Below are 15,352 nucleotides of genomic sequence, written 5' to 3' on the forward strand. Positions count from 1 at the left end.
AGAGAAAGCATGCCTAAAGGCCTCCCTTGATAGTCTGCCCATTTGGGAATCACTGTACTACTTTGGATCCAGGCAGGTTTAGCCACTTACCTGATTCTTCTTAATGAGCAACTGCACAGTCTGGAGGTTGTGCCCATGATCTGTCGATGTGGCAATGGGCATCCTCTCTCCAACCCACAACTAGAAGGAGGGAAATAAGATGGCAAAGTAACTCAATGGTATATCCACGGGAAATGAAGGGTAACAGGCAGACCCAACCATTGCAGCTAGTAGCCACTGGTGATCTTATCCTCTGTGACGCTCATCTCCTTTTAACTTGGTGGGTGAAAATTATGTGCTACATAAAGAACTTGCTTCTGTCTGCCCTGAATCTCCCGCCACTCAATTTCATTGGATGAAATCAGGTTCCATTACTATGGGAGAAACTTCTCTCTATCCGCTTTCTCAGCAAGTGGACCTTGGAAGAACTTTGAAACTCACAATTTCGTCCTCCACATCCCGGTTGAACTGGTGGATCTCCTTGGAGGCCAGAAGATGGGCCTTCCTCTCGGTCAAGGGTTCCAGCAGCTCCACGAACTTCTTCTCCACGATGAAGCGTTTGCTGTCAACTTCGTCGGCGCTCTTGCCCTCCTGGCTCAGCGCCTGGGCTTGGCTCTGCAGCTCCTCAATCTCTTTCTTACGAACGTCCATTTGGTTCTCAAGCATCTAAAATGGCAGGGAGAGACATATACATGTTCACTAGCCATTCTCTTCCAGTGTGATGCTGCTCCTGCAGCAGCAGCCTCCCCCAACCTGGTTCTCTTTGGGGGTTGTTCGACTCCAGCTTCCATCAGCCCCAATCAACTTGTGGGGCTGTGAAGGAGTGTAGCCCAAAACATCAAGAGGGCACCTGGTGGGAGAAGGTTGTACTACTAGGAAAGTGTGTTGTTGTTGTTATAATAAATTAAAAAATTGTCCAGTAGCACCTTAGAGACCAACTAAGTTTGCTCTGGGTATAAGCTTTCGTGTGCATGCACACTTTTTCAGATACCTGTTGTTTTTATGTTATGTTTTCTTTGTTTCAATTTTGTATTTTAATGTTGCAACCTGCACTGAGACCTTAGGGTGAAGGGCAAGTAAATGAGTAGTAGTTGTAATAATAATAACAACAACAACAACAACAACAACAACAACAACAACAACAACAACATTTTATTTATATCCTGCCCTCCCCAGCCAAAGCCGGGCTCAGAGCGGCTAACAACAGAAAAATAATACAACATTCTAAAATCATTTCATTATAAAATCAGTTTAAATCAAAATTAATGGCAACCATTGGGCTAGAGTTCTGTGAGGATTGCCAAAGGAGGGAGTCAGGCTGTGCCCTGACCAAAGGCCTGGTGGAACAGCGCTGTCTTGCAGGCCCTGCGGAAAGATTTCAAGTCCCGCAAGGCCCTAGTCTCCTGTGACAGAGCGTTCCACCAGATCGGGGCCACAGCCGATAAAGCCCTGGCTCTGGTTGAGGCCAGCCTAACCTCCCTGTGGCCCGGGACCTCCAAGATGTATTTGTTTGAAAACCGTAAGGTCCTCCGTGGGACATACCAGGAAAGGCGGTCCCGTAGGTACGAGGTATTAATAATAATAATAATAATAATAATAATAATAATAATAATAATAATAATAAATGCTTCAAGAGTGAGGGATTTCAGCCTCCTTGGGTGCTCGCTGTTTGGAAAGGCAGTTGTGTAATTTTAATTTTAGCAACAGGGAAATGCATATATTCATATCTTTCTCTATCTCCAACCACCTCTCCTCGCTGAAAGAAGCTGCTCCGATCACTTCACCTGTTGTTTCTTCAGCAGAATATTGACGCTGGTGAGGTCCTTGCCGTAGTCGTCTGACTGAATCTGGCTTTCCAGGCCATTCAGCCACTTATCCAAGTCAGCGCAGCTCTGGGTGAACAGTTCAGCCTTGTTGGCATCGAAAAGCCGCTGGGCTTTCGTCTGGGTGGTGCTTTCAAGCACTTCCCACATATGGTGCAGGCTCGTCAGCTTCTCTTTCACGATTCCCTCCGTTTCGGGTTTCTCAGCGATGAGCTGCATCCCTTCCTGCAAACGAACAGAAACCCTTTAAGCTTTGTGGGTTAGAACAGCCTGGGGATCAGAAACAAGTGGAAGTTAATGTTTCTTTCTTTCGTTTCTGTATAACAACTAAGGGTATGTTTTGTTACTTGAAATTAAAAACCAGTTTTTTAAAAAAATAACATGAATCAGCTGTTACCTCGCTGATTCGAAGAGCAGATTTGTGAAGCAGGTAGACGTCATTCTCTCCACATTAATGGCTGGAGGGAAAGCTGAGAGGACAGCTGTTCTGCGGTGACTGAGGGGATTCCTGGCTGGGATGAGACTTCAGCCAAGGACTTTAAAGCCCAAAGCTGGCATTCTTTTCTTACTCAATCAGCTAGGCCTCACTGCAGCCTGGAAACTTCCCTGAGTATAGTAGCCTGGATCCTACATATGCATGAAAACACCAGCCTTTAGCTGCCCAGGTGAAAAACGGAGCTCACTGTCACTGCTCTCACAAGATAACCGCAGGCAAGTCGGTACGGTGAGGATTTCAAAACACTTTGTGCACAACAGAAGAAATTGTACAAATTCACAGCGCCGCCTCGACACATTCGGGAGGAATTCTTATGCCACATCAAACTAATATTAACCCAAAGGCTTGGCAGTCAAAATGGCGCTGTGTGTCTCCAAAGCCAAATGCTCTGAAGCATAAAATGAGCAGGTTTTTTAAACAAACAACCAGCAGGAATCTCAGAGACAGTTCCTTGGACATCTTGTGGGTTTCACACAGCTTTACCCCCACACCCGCTCACCTTTTCAATTTTGTCAAGCCATTCTTTGTTGGAACCAAGCTCTGCCATGAAGGCCTGGTGTTTCAGCCACTTGCTGTGCAGGTTTCTCGCTTCATCGTAAGACATGTCCTGCGCTGTAAGCATCTTCTCATTAATCCAGAGCGATAGCTGGGGGGGGGGGGGGAGAGATGAAGAAGAGGGGTATTTTTTGTGTTGTGGCTGCGGATGCCTCCTCCAACCATATAAACCTCCCCTCCTCTAAGAAGAAGATTTGTTCCCATCGTTCTTGCTGCTCTGAGCAAAAAGGGAATGACAGAATGCAGCGACCTTCCTTGGGTGTTATGCCTCTCCTGCGATGGAGAGTTGGGGATAAGCATGGCGACTCTGCTACCTCTGTTGCACCGCCATGTCTGTCTCCATCATTCTCCTTGTGTTGAAGGGTGAACGTTTGCAGTGGGTCATCTTCTCCACTCTCTGCATAATTTGGGTTCCTTAGTGTTATTGGACCCCAGCCTCCACCCTCCCTGGCCATTGGCTAACTTTGCCAGGGATGGTGTGAGGTGTAAACCATAAACACCTGGGGACCCAAGGATGATTAAAACTCGTCAGATTCCACAGGATGCTAAACTGGTGGGCAACCGACACAGGTAGAGTAGTCTCCCCACTGCAGACATTGGCTGCATATGTCCTATACATTTGAAGCACATTTAGGAAGAGTCTGTTGGATCAGGATAATGGCCCATTCTGTCGTCATAGTGGCCAACCAATTGCCAATGGGAAGCCCAAAAGTAGGTCCCGAGTGCAACAACACTCTTACCACTCGCAATGCCCAACAACTGATAACCAGAGGCATGTTGCCTCCAACATTGAAGCTAGAACATAACCAGTCTTGGTGGAGGCTGGTGTAGGTAGTACTAGGTGGACCAGTAGCTTGACCCAACGTAAGATGGTCTACACATTTACTAGCATTCAGCACTTGAGATGTAACTGGGCATCCTTGCATTAGGTTCAATACAAGAAAGCCACAGCTCTTGAAGAAGCGTTTGGATTTGATATCCCGCTTTATCACTACCCTAAGAAGTCTCAAAGCGGCTAACATTCTCCTTTTCCCTTCCTCCCCCACAACCAACACTCTGTGAGGTGAGTGGGGCTGAGCGACTTCAGAGAAGTGTGACTGGCCCAAGGTCACCCAGCAGCTGCATGTGGAGGAGCGGGGAAGCGAACCCGGTTCACCAGATTACGAGTCTACTGCTCTTAACCACTACACCACACTGGCTCTTGCCTTTGCCTGGGGCTGCTGACCATCTGCTATTGCCAACGAACCGAGCCCAGATTAGCAGGCCCCAAACCCGTTGGCTGTTCTTCCTGTTTAAGGTTAAGGAAAGCATGTGGTGTGTTTAGAAAAAGCAGTGTGCTTTGCATCTCTCCAGCCAACTGCCCCAACAGGAAAATATGTGCACAGTTTGCTGCTTGCAGCAGAAGTCTCCCACACAGAGAGGACCTCGCCTAAGGCGGGCAGAGCGGAGCAGGATGGCGAGCCCAGACGCCCCTGGCTTTGGCCGACAAAGGGCATTTTTCATTCATTCACCAACATTTGCAAAGGTCACTTCATAAAAGGCCCGTTAAGGGCGGCAATAAAAGGGGAAATGTTCCGGAATTAGAAGAATCTGCCTTTCAGAGGAAGATAACAAAGAGGCCCGTTCATGGACCAAGGAGTTTCCTGCTGGGGCCTCTGTCCCCAGGGCAGCAACATGTTCCTACTGGGTGCCATATTATCCTGGCCTATGGAAAGATGCTTTCTCAGGCTCCTGTCCTGGAACACCATGAGATAAGAGCATAGGAAGCTCACACCAAAGTCAGGCCACTGGCTCAGATAGCTTAGTACAGTCTATGCTGACTGACAGAGGTTGCAGGCAGATGTCACAGACTGGCTGGATGTCAAGGAGCGGTGGGAGGTGCCCGCTGGGGAACCCCCAAGGGAAACCCCAGGGGAAGAAAGCTCAGAGCTAGGGGATTGGTGGTGGGATGACGATGAGTGACCAGAGGGAGGTGTTGGAAGCTGAAGGGGTAATGGGGTTTAGTGAGCAGGAAGAGGCTGTGGCAGAGGGCAGTTCAGACTCGGAGGCAGAAGCAGAGGTTGAAGAGGAGAGGGGCCAAGAGGCAGAGGCAGGCTGGTGGAGAAGCCAGGGTGTCTCCTCCATTCGCTTGATCTCCCAGAACCCAAAAAGGTATGAAGAGGGAGGAGCAAAGACAGACAAGGTGTCACAGTCTCAGATTGCTTGGGAAGGAACTGGAGGACTAGGCGACTTAAGAGAGCTGTGGGAAGACAGAGACCTTCCTCATTGGGACAGGATCTAGCAGGAAGACTTGCTGCGCTCTCTAGGTCTGAGCCGTTGTGTTTCTTTGAAGAAAGCCACAACTTCATGGGCGCCTTATGATTTATTGCTGGCCTGCTCCCAACACCTGCCCTGACAGCAGGAGACATTCTCAGCTCGACTGGGAGATGCCAGGATCAAACCATTCCTTCTCTTCTACCCTTTGCCCCATCTGTCCCAGGCTCTGAAAGGCCTGGACGACTCGTATTCTACGATCACAAAGAGCTGCCTCATGCTATTCCACCCTGCACTGTCAACTCTCGGCAGGAGGCAGCTGTCAAGATTTCAGACAGATTAAAGCCTTTCCCAGCCCCACCCTGGGAAAGAGGTGTGGGGTGCAATGGGGAGGGTGGGATTTCCTTGCAGCCCTCTGGCTTATTGGGGCTGCTTCTCATGAAATTTCTCTCATTTCTGGGCAACGCACCAAGAAGACTCTCTTCGATCTGAATGAAAAATGCATGTGGATTTTCTCAACAAAGTGAGACAACAAGAAACTAGTCACCTGTGGACTTTGCATTCTGCCATACACAGGTTTCTTTTCCATGAACAGAGCGGCAGGGGGTAGGGGGATTCACATTAGATCATGTCCATCTGGAATTTTTGTTTTACCCTTTACCACCTAGACAGCATCTTAAAAAGTAGAGACATCACCTTGCTAACAAAGGTCCGTATAGTAAAAGCTATGGTTTTCCCAGGAGTGATGTATGGAAGTGAAAGCTGGACCATAAAGAAGGCTGATCGCCAAAGAATTGATGCTTTTGAATTATGGTGCTGGAGGAGACTCTTGAGAGTCCCATGGACTGCAAGAAGATCAAACCTATACATTCTTAAGGAAATCAGCCCTGAGTGCTCACTGGAAGCACAGATTGTGAAGCTGTGGTTCCAATACTTTGGCCACCTCATGAGAAGAGAAGACTCCCTGGAAAAGACCCTGATGCTGGGAAAGATGGAGGGCACAAGGAGAAGGGGACGGCAGAGGACAAGATGGTTGGATAGTGTTCTCGAAGCTACCAGCATGAGTCTGACCAAACTGCGGGAGGCAGTGGAAGACAGGAGTGCTTGGCGTGCTCTGGTCCATGGGGTCACGAAGAGTCGGACACGACTAAATGACTAAACAACAACACCTAATCTCCAGGATCAAGTCCACAGTGTGGACAATATCCCATTTTTTAAAATAAAAAGAGACAAAATTTCTTTAACCGCTAACGAGAAAAGTAGGCGGGGAAATCCTCTAATAACTGGCTGCCATTAGAGGGTAGGTAATCAATTGCTTCAGGGATGATGGCTCTTATCTATTATAAGTTAATGGATCAGAGATGAAAGACAAATGGAAACCCAAAGAGAAAGAGCGTGATTCTAAGCCAGCTTTGTTCAAGGAGAATATGAGGGGCCTTTTTTTGCCAAATATTCTTTTCCCTCAAAAAAACCATACCTCTTGGCAATCCTGAAGAAACTTTTGAAGATCTCTATTGTCTTTTAATCTCATCAGAAGCTCGCTGGCCACCTCCCGGTTCTTCTTATGCCTGTTGAAAACAAAAACAAGGAAGGAACTTCTTAAATGTGGAAACTCTGTGGAGGACTTTTGTGGTTTTGATTATTATACGCTGCCTGAATGGAAGCTCTGTTGCATATCTCTCCATCTTTTGGACTCTCCAAACATCCTCTAATCGGGGATAACACTCCTTGAAAAGAAGGACACAATGGCAGGCCTCAGAACTTTTCCCACACACAACAGAATGAAGCAAAGCATTATGGAGAGTTGTCCGTCCAGAATAATGCAAGAGACATCAACAAAGGATGGGGCTTTGTGTTTAAGGTCTGTTCTGGGGAGGGGCAGCAGTTTGCTGAACTATGGATGCTGGAAAAATGAGATACATATTTCCTAAAAAGAATTCCTGCACTCCTTAAGAGAGACAGCCGTTTGAAACGTTACTAATGGAGCTATAGTTTTTGGGCAGCCAAAACACTTTCCCCTCAGAAAGAAGCTAAGTGGGGGGCACAACTGAGAGAAGATCCCTTCCTGAGTAGGCGACATGTCCTCACATCAGTTTCCTGTGCTTTGAAACCAGAATTGGAGGGGGTTGTTTTATTATTTATATGCCACCCACCTGACTGCGTTGCCCCAGCCACTCTGGGCAGCTTCCAGCAAAATATAAAAACGCCAGAAAACATCAAACACTAAAAACTTCCCTGTACAAGGAAGCTCACAAAGATCACCTTGCAAAACCAGACACAACCAGAAACACACACACACCCAGCCTCAGGTATTCTAGACCAGGGGTGTCCAATTCCCAAGTGACAATTCCCAAGTGATCTACTCACAGAGTTATAAACTGGCAGTGATCTATCCCCCCTTTTTTGGGGTTCAGGTCAAAGTTGAGGGTTTTTTTTAGGGAGGAGGAAAGCCCCGCTTTTGGGGGGTGCAGGGCAAAAATTGTTGAGCTTTTTTTAGGGGAGCCAAAGTTATTGAGCTTCTTTGGGGGGAGCCAGTGATCTACCAGTGATCTACCACAGACGTCCAATGATATACCTGTTGGACGTGCCTGTTCTAGACATTTCGGACTACAACTCCTCTCTTCCCTATTCAGCCTGTGAAAATGAGTAAGTGTGTCCCCAAGCGGCACATTGCAGTCTCCGACATCAGAAGGTTCGCAGACATTATCCTGTTAGTAATAACCCTGCCCTGTACACCCATATTATTACTGCTACACTGCAATTGAAGACATGTTGAGCCCCAGAGGGTATCCTGTCTAACTAAGGCTGCCTTCTCAATTCCGGTGAGATTTGAACCCAGGACTCTGTGATTTGCAGCTTCCTCTCTTGGTTACACCGGCTCATCGTATGTGCTAGAAGTGAAGCAAGCTGGGCAGAGAGATGGTACCTTGCCAAAGGCCACCTAGCAAGCAGGAATTTGAAACCAGCCCCTCTCCCTGTTCAAGGCTCCAAAACTCTCACCTGCTGCACTGTAATGGCATTTCACTTCTAGAAAGAAAATATGAGGTCCATGTGGTTACACACGCTCCTTTTTTTTGTAGGGGAAGAGAACATTAGATTGTAAAACCATGCTGGTTACAGACAGTGGTCATGCTATTTCCTGTACATCATTTGAGCTATATTGGATTTAGCCACAGAGACTGGGCCAGCTTCCCCTGCGCTAATCAAATTAGGATTTCTCTCCTGTTGTACAGGGCAAAAATCGGTCCAACTTGTTTTTTTATTTTTTTTTATTTTAACCACATTAAAGTTAACATGCTTTGACCAAACTTGAAGCCTCTTTCTGATCCCATTACACATTACGAGGCTTCCTCACAGAAGACAAGTTTTCCTCAAAGGCTCTTTAATAAGTCACTGCTATGACTCAGCACCCCATAAACTTACTTTCACCAAGGCCAGCTCCAGCGGTTTCTATAATCCCTAAAGAAAGTAACAGCCTTAAGATTGCCTTGCAGGTGATTAGGCTTATGTAAGCGGAGGCTGTGGTTTTTAAAAAAGAAAAACATCCATAAAAATGTGTCGTTGTTTCCCCAAAAAAAGCTTAACGTCTTTCCAGACGCAGTCACAACATTAAAACGAGCAAGCCAAACTTGAAACTACATGCTGGCGATGCTGTAGAAGACTTGTGCTCCTTCGCAGGAGAAGTTGGTCATCCCTGTCCAGAGGCAACCCACAGTGGTATCTTTCAGGTGTTGCCGAACTACAACTCCCATCATCCCCAGTCATTGGCCATGCTAGCCGGGGCTGATGGGAGTTGGGGTCCAAAATATCGGGAGGGCACAAAGTTGGCAAAGGCTGGTGTGGCAAGCTTTGTGAGCCTCCCTTTCCTTCTGGTTTCCTCATTTTGGCGGCCATTTTGTGAGGGAGAAGCACAGGTGGCAGCTGACAGAGGAAGGAGTCTTATACCAAGACAGAGCGCTGGTCCATCTCATTGAGCCCCGGCAACTCCAAGAGCACAAGAAGACGTTTGCCAGATCAATCCAGAGGCCCTCTAGCTAAGCATCCTGCATCCCACAACAACCAACCGGATATGCCTATGGGAAGCCCACAACCTGAGAGGAATTGCACTCTTAATAATAATAATAATAATTTATCATTTATACCCCGCCCATCTGGCTGAGTTTCCCCAGCCACTCTGGGCGGCTCCCAGTCAACTGTTAAAAACAGTACAGCATTAAATACTAAAAACTTCTCTAAACAGGGCTGCCTTCAGATTTCTTTTAAAGATAGGATAGCTGCTTATTTCCTTCACATCTGAAGGGAGGACGTTCCACAGGGTGGGCGCCACTACCGAGAAAGCCCTCTGTCTAGTTCCCTGTAACTTCACTTCTCGCAATGAGGGAACTGCCAGAAGGCCCTCGGCGCTGGATCTCAGTGTCTAGGCTGAACGATGGGGGTGGAGACGCTCCTTCAGGTATACAGAACCGAGGCTGTTTAGGGCTTTAAAGGTCAGCGCCAACACTTTGAATTGTGCTTGGAAACGTACTGGGAGCCAATGCAGATCTCTCAGGACTAGTGTTATGTGGTCCCGGCGGCCACTCCCACTCTTCCACTTGTAATCAAAAGTAACCAGTATTCAGAGGCGTGTCACCCCGATCTGGGGCAGCAGCTATCCAAGGTCACTCAGGGATTGGAAAAACTCAGGCCCTGCTGTTGAATCTGGCCCTCCAGGCCTCTGTCTGACTTTCAGAACACTGCCCAGACCACACTGCTCACTGGCTCACCCCGTGTTTTTTGCCTGGCTGGAATATGTCCTTGAAATCTGATCCCCCCTGGAACTAGCCCACTGCCAAAAGGTAACCATTTTCACTTGTTGTTCTGCCGCCTTCTGTCTCTGGTCCCCCTCCCCATAGGACAGGTGGCCCCTCAAGCAGCTGCCCAGAGGGGAATGAGTCCCTCGGGCTGAAACAAGGCTCTTCATCCCTACTCTAAACGAAGATGCCCAAGGAAGGACCTCGGATGTTCTCCGTGCAGACATGCGCCTTTTCCACTCAAGTGATGAGGCATGGCAGCTGACATCCCAGAGTGCTGCAGCCTCAAGGGCCAATGTCAACCCTTCGTCCTGCTGTGTCTCACACTTCCATCTGGCAGCGGTTAACAGACAGTGCTGTGGATGGGTGGGTGGGGGTGTGCACTGCTCACGGCTAACTTCCTAAATCTAGACAGACTTGGCAGGGACAATCGGTGCAGGAGATGTGTTGGGTGCAATTATGAGGTGGCGTTGATAGCATCTGTCAACACCTCCCATTACAATTAGCGGTCCTGAAGCAACGGCTTATGCTCCGAGAAGGTCTGCTGCTCACGGTGCAATATGAGAGCCTTTCATAGCCAACATTTTCTAGAACAACCCAAGCAGCCTTATAAAGGGCATGTGTACCTGCTGCCCTTGGGTAGCTGCCAGGGTCACAGCACCATAGCAGGGCCTACAGCTGGCATTCGCCCTGGACTTCCCTCGAGGGGAGGTCTGGCCTGGTAACACTGGTCAAGTAAAACTAGATAGCCATAATTTAATTGTGCACTGGATAGATCCACTTCTGGATATAAAGCCGCATGTACATTTTGTAAAAACAGACAAACACAAATAAGGAAATGGGGAGAGTGTAGACCCAAGACTCACTAAATATTCTCAGCAAAGTCTACCTGTCATCAATGGAGTCCACTTTCTCTTGGATCTTGTCAGAGTTGATGTTGCCATCGCTAACCAATCTCCTTCCGGTCTCTACAACTGCGTTGATCTTCTCCTCGTTGGCATCCATTGTGGTCATGAAATCCTCCTGTTTTTTGATGGCAGCTTCTGCCCCCTCCAAAGTGGTGGGCATTTCAGTGTGTGCCAAAACATATTCCTGTAATGATTAAAACAGCTACAGTGAAGCCTTTCCAATGGTGACTCTGTTGGCACAAATATCACTTCTGTGAATTCTCTATTGTATGCCAAGGGAGCAGCACAACACCTCCCGGAAAACTTTTCAAATCTGTGTTGAGCCCAGAGTGGGCAAGTCATCTTCACATATTTATGGGGTATGTTAGAGCATTCACAAAACCGTGCCAAGTATCACTGGTTACATTCAGATGCTCTATTCCCAATCCTCCAGACCACAGTTTAGAGATGACTGGGAATGAGTGTCAAATTCAAACTTCCCTTCCTTCTTCTCCTTTCTCCACTCTTTGTCTTGCCTTTTTAGAAGACTTCCTGATTCCCTTAAACCATGGTTTGCTATTAAGTCTGAACCATCAAACTGTGGTTTGAGTGATCCCTCCAAACCAGAACTGGAAATCAGGACCAAACTGCGGTTTGCTAGGTTCACTCAAACCACAGTCTAGCGACTGAAACTTCACTGCAAACTATGGTCTGAGAAACCAGGACATCTTCTATTAAGGCATGCCAGAGAGGGAAGGGACAGAAGAGGAGCCTGAACCATGGTCTGAAGAATGCAGCCAATAGATCAACTTGAGAAGATTAATTTGTAAGAAAATGGTTCTGTGAAGCAGCTCTTGAGGATCAATTAGGAAACTGCTTCCTGAGTTTTCTGAGCTCTACACCATGGGCACAGATTCCAAATTAGTTTTGTTGGTACCAAAATGTATGTGCTGCTATGAAGAAATAACTTACAGTGGAAGGTTAGATCTGGGATTTAAACCTCTTTCAGACACCATGCATGGCAAATAGGCCCCAGAATTGCTCATATTACTTGACTGTCCTGACCTTTGACAGGCTAGACAGATAGTACAGTCATACCTCAGGTTGAAGTAGCTTCAGGTTAAGTATTTTCGAGTTACTTCCAGTGACCCGGAAGTAACGGAGCGCGTTGCTTCCGGGTTTCGCCGCTCACGCATGCGCAGACGCTCAAAATGTCATGCGCATGCACGGAAGCGGCGAATCGAGACCTGGGCACGCACAGACGTGCAGTCGCGGGTTACGCTCTACTCAGGATGCGAACGGGGCTCCGGAACGGATCCTGTTCACATCCAGAGGTACCACTGTACATAGGAGCATAGGGGGCTGCCTTACACTGAGTCCATTTAGCTCAGCATTGTCCACTCTGACCGGCAGCGACTGTCTGGGGTTTCAGGCAGGGGACATTCCCAGCCTTGACTGGGGATACAGGAAATGAACCTGGACCCTTCTGCCTGCAAAGCAATGTTCCACCCGTGAGCTATGGACCTCCCCCCTCCCCTTCTTAACATGACACCCTCTCACCTGGTTGTTAAGGAAGGCTTCTGCTTGCTTTGTGTCTCTGAGGAACAGCTGATAGGCATGGGACTGGGAGAGAAGGTTCTGCCGGTTTTCCCACATCTTGTGCAGCTCGTTCCATCCGGTGTCCAAGGCCTGCAGGCGCTGGTGCAGGAACATGTACTGAGCATCCGTCTGCCCTTGAGTCACCATCTCACCCATGTCTCTCATCTTCTGATAGTCCTCTTCGTAATTGTCGATCTCGTTCTTGATGTTCTCGTGCTGCGTGAGCAGCTTCTCGGCTTCCGTCAGCGTGTTCGGCATGTCTTCCGAGGCGATGGCCGTCTGGGTGCGGGACAGCCAAGACTGGAAGTCGTCCAGGTCGCGCAGAAACTGCTGCAGCTTGCTGGCCTCCCCAAGGGACTCCTCGCGGTTCTTCAAGGTCGTCTTCATCTCTTCCCAAACGTCGTTGATTTCGGCGAGCCTCGACAGGATGGCCCGAGCTTGGTCGGGGTGCTCCGATTCCAACTTTTCGGCTTCTTTCTGCAGGTCGCTTAACTTGGCCTCGATGGCGACCAAATCGCGCTCCATCCCCGTCAGCTTCCTCTGAAGAGCGATAACGCCGGCCAGGTCGTTCCCAAGCTCTTGGGTGGATTCAATGACCTTTGTCTTCTCCCTGATCCACGACTTGGTTTCGTTGCATTCAAGGTGGTAGTTCTGGATACTGAGGGCTGAGAGCAGGGCGTCTTTCTTCACGTCAACAAGCTCTCTGAACTGGCTCCACCTTGTACAGAGAAACACAGGAGGCAAGATGGAGAAACATAACATTTATCACGGCTCCTCCTTCCCAAACTGCCAAATGTGCTCTTTAGTATATGAGGTACCTCAGCTCGCAAATAAGTTTAAAGACATACGGCAGGAGTTGTTGATCGGTGAACTGTAAGTCATGTTCCTATTGTGAACTGTGCCACAGTATTACTGCTGGAGTATCTGAATAAAGAAAATAACTAACAATTCATGGAAGAGTCTCAGGCGGACCCTTTCCCTCATTTTGATTTTGGAACTTTGCTCCCCCACTTTAATGGCTGTAATTCTAAACAACCTGAAGCAGTTAAGACAGGGGTCGGCAAACTAAGGTCCATGGGCAACAAGTGGCCCACAGGGGTTGTTTAACTGGCCCACAAGCCAACCCCGAACCGAGCTGCCTGCTTGGCAAGCTCCCACGCACTGCACTAAACCGGCTTCTGTGTCGCAGGAAAATCACAGGCGCGCTCACTCGTGTGTGCGCACATTCCAGCCCACAGAGGAATCTCCGCTGGAGTGAACCGGCCCAGACAAGGTAAACCTTGCCAACCCCTGAGTTAAGATTAAGTGGTAGAGTGGTACCTCGAGTTACATACGCTTCAGGATGCATACGCTTCAGGTTACAGACTTCGCTAACCCAGAAATAGTACCTTGGGTTAAGAACTTTGCTTCAGGATGAGAACAGAAGTCGTGCTCCGGTGGCGTGGCTGCAGCAGGAGGCTAAAGTGGTGCTTCAGGTTAAGAACAGTTTCAGGTTAAGAACGGACCTCTGGAACTTGAGGTAACTCTTCCAGGTTAGCAGAGTTTGTAATCTGAAGCGTTTGTAACCTGAGGCATTTGTAACTCGAGGTATACAGCATACGTATATAGAATTGTAATTGTTGATTCTTATAGTGTTACAGTGTGCCTTTCTTTTCCCCACTCACATTTTTACTTTTTATTCTGTTGTTTAAAACATAATAAAATAATAATAAATCTGTACAGTAAATGGGAAAGAACCAGTACTGCATTCATCACTAAACCCACCTTGTGTTGAGCTTATCTTGCTGCGCCTTGATTTCCTTCTCGCCCGGATGGCCATTGTGGATTAGCTGCCTCGCAATCTGGTTCACCACAGCAACCCGTGATGCCTGATTATTCATTTCCGGCTCTAAGCTTTCAAATCTAGAGAGGGGATCAAAAGAAGAAAAGGAAGCATGAGCAGAGTGCCGACAACTAAGCAGTATCAGGCGCTGAGCTGCAAGTACCTGACGGAGCCCATCTCAGCCCTTAGCCTCTCACCTGTGCTGGATCACTTCCAAGTCTTCCAGTTTCTCAGGGATCTCCATGTTGATCAGCCACTGTTCCTTCTCGTCGATCCAAAGCTCGCAGGCATCCGCTTCACTGAGCATCTTGTAGAGGGCCAAGGTGTCCTGCAGGGCCTGTTTACGAAGCCGCGTGAGCTCAGCAACCTCCTTGTACCTTTCCTCCATTCCGGACAGCCTGCTCTGCACATCAGTCGATTCCGCGTGCTCCCGCGGCAAGGCTCCGGCCTGTTCGTGCAGGGAATCCATGATGGACCTGTAGCTTGCGATCTCCTCGGCCACGTCTTTGTGTTTCTTCACCAGGGACTGAGTGGAATACTCGTCGTGGCCCACGTCACTGCTGGAGACAATCTTGAGGATGTCCAACATCCACGCGTCGATATCGTCGGCGTCTGCCTGGAACTGGTGGAGGAGGGAAGCTTCTTCCAGTCGCTTCTTCCGGATGGTGGAGAGCTGCTCCAGATTGGCCCACTGGTTCTTGATGTCCGCGATCCTCTCTCTGATCTTCTCCGACCCAAAGTGGTCCTCGGCTATCATGTCCTCGCCTTCCTTGATGGCCTGTTGGAAGTGGCTGCTCCGACCGCTCATCTCGTCCTCAAATGCCTTATGCTTGCTGAGAAGGCGGACGATGCTGGTCAAGTCTTTTCCGTAATCGTCCGACGACAAGATCTGCTCTTTTTCCCTTATCCAGCCCTCCTCTTCAGCCATCTCCCAGAAGAACTTCCAGAGGCGCCGGGACTCTTCCAAGCGAGCTCGGCGCTCGGCCGCTAACTGACACAGCTCCTGGTAGCAGAACTCCATGTGAGCCACTCGGTCTCGGATAACTTGCGGGTCGCAAGGCTTGTAACCTGTTGGTAGGCACAAGAGG

The 15,352-nt window shown here is 48.5% G+C and overlaps 1 protein-coding gene across 3 annotated transcripts in view; it reads right to left on the reverse strand.

Moving 5' to 3' along the window:
• Positions 1-15,352, reverse strand: part of SPTBN1 (spectrin beta, non-erythrocytic 1) — a 244,607-nt gene that overhangs the window by 36,984 nt on the left and 192,271 nt on the right. For all 3 annotated transcript variants that reach the window (XM_082217182.1, XM_082217180.1, XM_082217181.1), the window contains 9 exons: positions 14,462-15,332; positions 14,207-14,344; positions 12,404-13,160; positions 10,846-11,048; positions 6,644-6,734; positions 2,858-3,004; positions 1,824-2,087; positions 481-705; positions 91-180 (listed from right to left, as the gene is read on the reverse strand). In XM_082217182.1, coding sequence (XP_082073308.1) covers positions 91-180; positions 481-705; positions 1,824-2,087; positions 2,858-3,004; positions 6,644-6,734; positions 10,846-11,048; positions 12,404-13,160; positions 14,207-14,344; positions 14,462-15,332 — 2,786 coding nt within the window. The remainder of the gene's footprint in view (positions 1-90; positions 181-480; positions 706-1,823; positions 2,088-2,857; positions 3,005-6,643; positions 6,735-10,845; positions 11,049-12,403; positions 13,161-14,206; positions 14,345-14,461; positions 15,333-15,352) is intronic.

The sequence above is a fragment of the Podarcis vaucheri genome (assembly GCF_965113315.1).
Source record: "Podarcis vaucheri genome assembly, chromosome: 3".
Taxonomy (NCBI): domain Eukaryota; kingdom Metazoa; phylum Chordata; class Lepidosauria; order Squamata; family Lacertidae; genus Podarcis; species Podarcis vaucheri.